At 47.9% G+C, this 8,488-nt stretch overlaps 2 protein-coding genes and 1 long non-coding RNA gene across 4 annotated transcripts; 2 read left to right on the top strand and 1 right to left on the bottom strand.

Moving 5' to 3' along the window:
• Positions 1–1,130: 1,130 nt before the first annotated feature.
• LOC109776256 (pentatricopeptide repeat-containing protein At1g10270) lies at positions 1,131–4,640 on the top strand. Of its 2 annotated transcripts, XM_073507781.1 has the most exons (3): positions 1,200–1,371; positions 1,420–4,176; positions 4,299–4,640. In XM_073507781.1, the coding sequence occupies exons 1-2, from the start codon at positions 1,252–1,254 to the stop codon at positions 4,120–4,122; spliced, it is 2,823 nt and encodes a 940-aa protein (XP_073363882.1). In that variant the 5' UTR covers positions 1,200–1,251; the 3' UTR covers positions 4,123–4,176; positions 4,299–4,640. The 2 variants fall into 2 exon arrangements, with proteins under 2 accessions (XP_073363881.1, XP_073363882.1); XM_073507780.1 differs by having other exon boundaries at positions 1,131–4,176.
• Positions 4,641–5,063: 423 nt separating this feature from the next.
• On the top strand, positions 5,064–6,638 carry LOC141041507 (uncharacterized). The gene is made up of 3 exons (XR_012201658.1): positions 5,064–5,170; positions 6,161–6,260; positions 6,350–6,638. It is a non-coding gene; the product is annotated as an uncharacterized lncRNA (long non-coding RNA).
• Positions 6,639–6,820: 182 nt separating this feature from the next.
• Positions 6,821–8,488, bottom strand: LOC109776253 (protein FEZ-like). Its single transcript, XM_020334910.4, has 3 exons — positions 8,224–8,488; positions 7,581–7,885; positions 6,821–7,489 (listed from the first exon to the last, which is right to left on the bottom strand). Exons 1-3 carry the CDS (start codon positions 8,399–8,401, stop codon positions 6,890–6,892), a joined length of 1,083 nt encoding a protein of 360 aa, XP_020190499.1. The 5' UTR covers positions 8,402–8,488; the 3' UTR covers positions 6,821–6,889.

Below are 8,488 nucleotides of genomic sequence, written 5' to 3'. Positions count from 1 at the left end.
ATTTTTGGAACTCCGCATAACAAAGAGAAAAGCAAATCAAACTGCCAAATGCTGCTCGACAATGTTGAAACAGACACATGGGATTCACAGGGAAGAGATCATGCTAAACTAAATACGTGACGACTCCACAGAAAATCGCCATCCGCCCCAACAAAATTGAAGAAATATAGGAAACCAGCCCACATTATTTCTATTCTTCAAAATTTTGGAGTATGTATCAGGTCTAATTGATATACTCCCTCCGATCCATATTACTTGTCGCTCCAACAGATGTATCTAGCATTGAAATATGTCTATACACATCCATTTGAACGACAAGTATTATGGATCCGAGGGAATATAATGAAATCGTATACGTACCGAGGTGATTTCTCACTCAAACAAACTAAGGCACACATATGTTGCGTATGGGCAGATCGATCGATCTGATTCAAGTAATTCAATAGAAAAATCTATGCATTAAAAATGTTCATGTATTTATGAAAGAAATAAAAGATGGAAACACGAAAAACAAAGAAAAGAAAAAAAGGGAAGTGTTGAAATTGAAAAGAAACCATACAACCAAAAGAATAGACAAAATAAATCTGACCAGAAAAATGAAAAAAAAAAACTAAAAAGGCAGAAACCAGGAAATAATCAAAAACAAGAAGAAACACAAATAAGAATGGGAAAACCACTGGCAAGCCAGCGAAATGAGCCCAGCCATATAGAATCATCGTTTCCGACAAGAACTTTGTTTGAAAGGGGGAGAAGGCCAACCCACCCTGGCCCAAGGGTAGCTCCCCCATTACTCATGAGATTGCGGAGTCTAGTCATAGTGGAGAAGTTATGCTCACAATTGTCTAAGAAAAAGTTAGGCTCTCATTAGTTGAGTTCTTTTATATCATTCTGTCATTCCGTAGCAGCGAGGAATGGTTTTCCTTTCATCACTTTTGTTACTCATGTGAAAACAGAAGGATTCGTTTTTCTTTAGCTCTTTTTTTTGAGACAAATTCTTTAACTTTTTTTGAATGAGAAAGAAAGAGGTTAGAGAATAAGTGGCCAGAATTGGGTTGGAAGGAAGCGAAGGCCTTTCAGCAGGAAATGAAAGCGAAATGGCCTGGAGAAATGGCCCAAGCCCACAGAGAACCATCGGGGGAAGGAAAGGAAAGGGGGTGAAGGGTTTTGGGTCGCTCTGCTTCCCCCGTGGCCGCCGCTCCACCAGAACCCTTCCCTCCCCTGCCCTGCCCTGCTCCTCGTCGGCGGAAGACCATGGCGGCGCTCCTCCGCCGTCTCCTCCTCCTCCGCCGCCTCCCCGTCCCGCACCCACACCCCCAGCCTCGCCTCCTCCCACCCACCACCACCCCAACCCCCCACCCGGCCCTCTCCCCCGCGCTGCTCGCCCCCGCCCGCGGCTTCTCCTTCTCCTCCGCGGAGGAGGCCGCGGCGGAGCGGCGCCGCCGCAAGCGCCGCCTCCGCATCGAGCCGCCGCTCCACGCGCTCCGGCGGGACCCGTCCGCCCCGCCCCCGCCGCGGGACCCCAACGCGCCCCGCCTCCCCGACACCACCTCCTCCCTCGTCGGCCCGCGCCTCAGCCTCCACAACCGCGTGCAGTCCCTGATCCGCTCGGGCGACCTCGACGGGGCCTCGGCGGCCGCCCGCGCCGCCGTCAGCTCCCGCGTCCGCCCCACCGTCTTCACCTGCAACGCCGTGGCCGCCTCCATGGGCCGCGCGGGCCGCCACGACGACGCCGTGGCCCTCTTCGACTTCTTCTTCCGCCGCTCCGGCATCGTCCCCAACGTCGTCTCCTACAACACCCTCATCCTCGCCCACTGCGAGGCCGGCCGCGTCGACGAGGCGCTCCTGGCCTACCAGGAGATGCTCGACGGCGCCACCTCCTTCTCCCCCTCCGCCGTCAGCTACCGCCACCTCACCAAGGGCCTCGTCGCCGCCGGCCGCATCCAGGAGGCCCTCGAGCTCCACCACAGCATGTACCACCGCGGCCAGGGTGCCGACTCCATCGTCTACAAGAACCTCATCGACGGCTACATCGGCCTCGACGACTGGGACAAGGCCTTCGAGCTCTTTGCCGAGCTCACCGAGAAGGCCACCGTGTACGACGGCGTCGTGCACACCAGCTTCATGGAGGGCTACTGGAAGAAAGGCATGGACAAGGAGGCCATGGAGAATTACAAGTCTCTGCTGGACAGGAACTTCAAGATGACGCCCGCCACCTGCAACGTTCTGCTCGAGACACTCTTCAAGCATGACAAGCACAAGGAGGCCAATGACCTGTGGGAGACCATGATTGACAACCACAGCCCGCCAAGCTTCATCGGCATGAACAGCGAGTCCTACAATGTCATGGTCAACCAGTGCTTCAAGGAGGGCAGGTTCCAGGATGCCATTGAGGTGTTCCACCGCCAGCCGAGGAGGAACGTCCAGATGGACGTCGGCTGCTTCAACAACATCATTGGGAAGCTCTGTGAGCAGGGGATGCTTGCAGAGGCAGAGAAGCTCTTTGAGGAGATGGAGAGCAAGTCGGTGCTTCCTGATGTGTACACCTACACTTTCCTGGTCGACTTGTGCTTCAAGGAAGGTCGTGTGGATGACACGATTCAGTACTTCTACAAAATGGCAGATGGGAGGGAGCACGGCCCAAAGTTCAACATTGGCTTTTTCAATAGAATGTTTGAAGGACTTTCCCAAGCTGGCCGGGTTGATGATGCCTTGAAGGTGTACGGAAGGATGGCTGACAAGGAGATCAAGCCGAACACAACCACATTTGAAATCCTGGTCAATGCACTGTGCAAGGAAGGGGAATTGGATAGAGCACTGGACCTGGTGAGGGACATGGCAAGGGGTGGTGTTGTTGCAACTCCTGAGTTCCGGGAGTCTGTGAGTGAGATTTTCAAGAATGCCGATCGGCATGAAGAGATCGAGAAAGCTTTTGAAGAAAAACCAGTGCCACTGCCTCCTCAGCCAAGACCAGAGGTTCGCCCTCGCACTTCACCTCAAGGGCTGCCAGGATTTGCATCTAATCAGACACGGGGCAGCTACACACCTAACCAAGGCCAACCAGGTTATGGTTCTCCACAACCGTTTCAGCCTGGCAATGGTGCATCTCAAGTGCGGCAACCCGAGTGGATGTCTCCTAAACTTCAGCAGCCTGTGTCTGGAAACCAACAAGTTGAAAAAACAGATGTTGGTGCTTCTAATAAATGGCAGCATGGTATTTCTTCTCCTCAAGAAAAACAACCTGGGATTGCCCTGCCTCAAGATGGACAACAGCCAGAGTTTGGTACCTCTCGCCCTTGGCAGCAAACAGTTGGTGCTCCTCAAGTGCAGCAACCTAATTTTGGCTCAGCTACACCGGTGCAGCCTGGGTTTGGTAGTCGACCGCAGCAACCAACACATGTTGCTCATGAGACTCAACATCCTGGGTTTGGCACATCTCGTCCATGGCAGACAGGGTATGGCGCTCACCAAGCACAACAGCCAGGCCATGGTGCTCAGCAAGCACAACAGCCTGGGTATGGTGCTCATCAAGCGCAACAGCCTGGGTATGGTGCTCATCAAGCGCAACAGCCTGGGTATGGTGCTCATCAAGCGCAGCAGCCTGGATATGGTGCTCATCAAGCGCAGCAGCCTGGATATGGCGCCCATCAGGCGCAGCAGGCCGGATATGGCGCCCATCAGGCGCAACAGCCCGGATATGGCGCCCAACAGGCGCAACAGCCCAGATATGGCGCCAATCAAGCGCAACAGCCTGGGTATGGGGCTCATCAAGCACAACAGCCTGGGTATGGGGCTCATCAAGCGCAACAGGCCAGGTATGGGGCTCATCAAGCGCAGCAGCCTGGGTATGGGGTTCATCAAGCGCAGCAGCCTGGGTATGGTACTCATCAAGTGCAGCAGCCTGGGTATGGTGCTCCTCAGGCATCACGGCCATCATTTGGTGCCCCTGAAGCACAACGGTCTAGTTTGGGCTCTGCTCAGAGTCTCCCACACTATGGCCGCATAGGAAATGAGCATGATCAGCTTGGATCTTCTCGTCAAGGTGGACCAACATTTAGCACTCAGGCACCACAGAGTGCTGAGGCCCCAGACGACATGGCGGTCAAATACAGTCAGCATTACTAGTTTTTTTTTTTTTGCTTGGGCTCCAAACCAAATATACCCCAAGTTAATGAGCTGGTACTGCATGTGTCCCTAATTAAACAGTGTTCATTCCATTTGATTTCACATTTTATTCCATGTGTGCAACTGTTTGATCTTATTTCTAGACCCCACTGATGTTTATGTTCTGCTACTTGCAGGAAAGTGCCAAAAACAATTCTTATCTTTGTTAGCAAGCTGCTGCACGGATGGAATGGTCTGTTAGTGGATTGAAAACTGCTGGAAGCGGGTGATTAAAATGGGTCGGGTTCTAGTAACTTTCAGACTTGTTGGCTGTCATCATTTGCACATTTGACCATCATTGGTCAATAATAGGATTGTAATAATTGGGCTTGAGAATTCACATTCACAATGAGTTGGATCATCGTATCCACCTGAACAGTTAGTGAGGGTTTTAGCAGTATGAGCAATTTTATTTGGAGTACCTTGTACGTAGTATGAACTTGATATGATATTGTTTTATCACAGAGATGTCCACTGCATAGACTGGTGTTTCTTTCAGTTTTGGTTCCATAACATGTTTTTGGTTTTATGTTTAAAATGATGCCAGAACTAGATTTTAAGTCCACATATCTGTTATTGGCACTGCATGTTCACCATTGACAATGGTATGCCGTTGCCAAATCTTCTGTCTGAAACAGATGATGGTCGACGCCACTACAATCTTACTTTTGAATGCTGTCTATTGGATACATGGCTGATGATCTTACTATAAGGGTAAGTCTGCACTCTGCACAAGGTTCAACTTTTCCGAGGAACAGCCTTTTATTTAATGGCTAATGTAGCTTAATTAAGAAATACTAGTCATGTTCCTTGCATATTTCAGCACTTCTACAACTACTCATTACCCACTGTTAATTATATCCTGTGTTTGATGTTTGCTATATAAGACAGTTTGTTGATTTCTGGTGGTGCTGCTCCTGCTACTTATGTTGGATGCCCGATGCCAGGATGAGAGTGGTGTGCAGTGTTCTGCAAGTGTTGTTGAGTCAAGAATAGCTCATGGAACTTGGTAATTGACAGGTCTACTTTGTGATATACTAGCTTTTTATTGGCTATGGTTTGTAATAAACAAGTGCAAGTGCAGATGTGCAACCAACATTCACCAAGTGCATCTTTAGAGTCTTGACTAGAATTAGTTTTCCCTTCATTGGCTCTTACCACCATCTGCAAACATCTTCTCAATTTAATCTGCATCATTACTTTAAATGCTTGTTCCAGTCATGTACAGTATATTTGAAATTTTTGTGTGATTTCACTCTTCATTTGCGCGTCCTGTAACTTCCTCAGTTAAATTCTTAAGCAATTACAGCCCTTGAAATATTATTGCCAAAGATTATTTGCTGCTTGAGATATAATTTCTTGCTAATTGACTGTCATGACAAGAAGGTTCACATGCTGTATGGTCCTCTGTAGATTAATGCTTGAAATTTAAGAGGCCAGCTTATGATGAGTGCAGATCATTACTTCACTTGTTGCCCAGTATCATCCCCGCTTTTAGATATCCAAGAAGTTACTTTCTGGTGTCTCACAAGCTTAGTTCACAGTTTCACGTTATTACTGCATCATGTTGTTTTTGCTAGCCATTTGTCGCCAATTTTATCTTCTTTTGTTTCTCCGTAGTGTGCATGCATCTTTGCTTCCACAAGCTTGAAATTCCTTATTGTCTGTTTGAACTAGGCACACAGTCGTTGGTAGCCCCATACTGCCATTGCTTCACTCCAAATCATGAACTCTGAAGTTACCTGAATCCTAAAAAGAAGCTTGATACATGTAGTAAAATATGCTTTCATCTATCACCCGTGTGCACATACACTTCATTTGGTTGCATTAGGAGGAAATTGTACTGCAAGATGAATGAGATAATTTGGTCGTTGAAAGCAATTGGTACGATCTGTGGCATTGTAATTGCTGGTTTGTCATGTTACTGATACCACTCATTTCTCTGATTGTAATGTTAATAGTTCCACTTGAGGTTCATACTGCAAGTTCTCATTTTCAGATTCCTCACCTCAGGTGTACTGAGTACAAAAGGTCCAGGTTTTTAGGAACCGCAGGAGTGCTTATGGTGGAGGGCTTTCTGGAGCTGCTTTTAGAGAGAGGTGAGCAAATAAAAGCTAGATATATGCTGATTTGTGAAGTTCAATAATCTGTCATCTTGTACTCATAAGTTGCAACTATGGCTGTGCAGGATTATTCGTGCTTTCTCAGTCAAAGAGCAGAAGATTACCAAAAAGGTCCTGAAAATTCAGAAAACCAAAGACAAGATAGCCGCAAAGTAGAGCTCCTCTGAAATTGACGTTGCGCTGCTGTTTTGTACACAATGAAAAATTGAAAAGTACTCCTGATGGTGGTGATGAAAGGTTTAGTTGCCTCGAGTTAAATGTTTAGCAGGTGAGAGACAGACCTTTTGAGTTTAGAGCGTTCCAAATCGTTGTACCTTTCTATTATCAGGGTATTTAATCCATTGATTTATCATATGTTCAGTACTCTTCACTCCATGTACACCATCACCCACCTTGAAATAAAATGTATACACGATACGCCCAATGTATGTATGTATATATCCTTCTCTCTGTTAGCACTGCTGTTAACAAGGGTATAGCTTACTAGTATATACAGTACATCTGATCCAAAACTAAACAAACAATAGCTGGTGCCTTTGCTAACAGAAATGCTGACAGATGAAGGTGGCGCACACCTTCCACTCCTTGTAGGGCAGGCTAGGCATCTAGTGCTGTGGGATCTCAGCAGGGACTGTTGGGCTAAGAAAGGATTCCCAAGGTATGTTGCACTCCCAGTCATCTGAAGAGTCTTCTACTAAACCGAATGGGAAATCGAGTCTCCCCGGAGCTTCCCACTCATTGTTCATGCTCCTGAAATTACCGCCATGCTTCGTTGTGGATGACTCTTGGTCCCTGCAGCTCATGCTGGCATTTACATCCGCAGAAGAACCAGTCACAAATCCAGCGATCTGCTCAGGCTGCCCAAAGTGCGCATCGAAGAAGAGCGATGGTGGCGCAGTGCGCAGCACGGGCTTGTGTGATGGCGCCTGTGTTTGGAATGGCAAGATGGTGGGACCTTTGAAGACTTGCGGAGATGGACCACAGTTGAAACTTATGAACTGATTTGATGGTGCCACTGCTGCAACTTGCAATGAGCGAGTGGAGCTCTCCGAAGCAAAATGTGAAGCTTGCCCCGTTTGCATGGCGGAGAGGAGATGTTGTTGCTCAGTTGCCCCAGGCAATGGAGCCCCCCAAGCATGAGACAGCGCACGTTGCGCAGCCATCGAACCGGTCTTCTTGAAAATTCTGCATATGGTCCAAGAGTCCTGTTTTCGGCAACAGAAAAAGTTCCTTAAGAATTCCACATAACATTGGAATTTAGCTCTGCAACTACATAATATGAATTGAAATGCGTACATTAAGCGGGATGTTCTTGTCGATCGGTCTCTTGGGAAGTGATGGATCGGTGAGCGAAGGAAGCCTGAACTCATGCATCATCCAGTCGGTTTTGATCCCTCTTGCCGCTCTGCCTTTGTAGAAGACAAGGGACTTCTTCAGGCCTACGCACCTGGTGCCCTCGGAGGAGTAAATCGGCCTATCTGTTCCTGTGGCTTTCCAGAAACCAGCTGCTGTGACCCGGTTTGGCCTCGCGCTGTTGCGATATTTCCAGTCCCTTGGGCAGTAGAAGTACCACTCTGTCTCACTGCTGGTGCTCGCAAGCTCTGTCGTTGACAAGGAACACATTCAAGTTAGACTTTGCAGTAAGGTGAGTAACCCATCTATTCTAGGTTAGCTTGCCATGCAAAGATAATCAATACTACTGCTGATTTCTTTCAACTGAATCTCTACTAGCTAGATGGATGAGCACGAGATTGTCCTTGTTCCTACTTAACTAAAGATCAATGAAACAACTTGTGTCGAATCAGCATCCTAATTCCTAACCTCTCCTTGGAAGATACAAGTTTTGAAAACTCAAAAGCCAATTAATTCCATCCCATTCTATTCATGAGGAAAATAAGATGTAGTATAAACAAGGAGATGTAGATGCAAGCTTGCTTACTTGGGAGGTCCCATGGATCAAACTTGTAGATGTCCTGCTGCATGATGAGCTCAATGGAGATGGGCTTCTGCTGGATCTTCTTCTTGAGGTAGAAACTAACCAGCTCTTCGTCGGTAGGATGGAACCGGAACCCAGGCAGGAGGATCTCATCTGATTTGACATCATCTCTGCCCTCCATATCTCTCACAAAGGTCTGAGTACTTCTGCAACTGGCGACAAACTTGCAAAGGCTACTTGTCCTTGTTGTACTGCTTGTGCAGTGAGC

The sequence above is a fragment of the Aegilops tauschii genome, chromosome 2 (assembly GCF_002575655.3).
Source record: "Aegilops tauschii subsp. strangulata cultivar AL8/78 chromosome 2, Aet v6.0, whole genome shotgun sequence".
NCBI classification, from domain to species: Eukaryota; Viridiplantae; Streptophyta; class Magnoliopsida; order Poales; family Poaceae; genus Aegilops; species Aegilops tauschii.
Note: the sequence above shows the minus strand (reverse complement) of the source record. Positions and strands in the feature narration are given on the sequence as shown.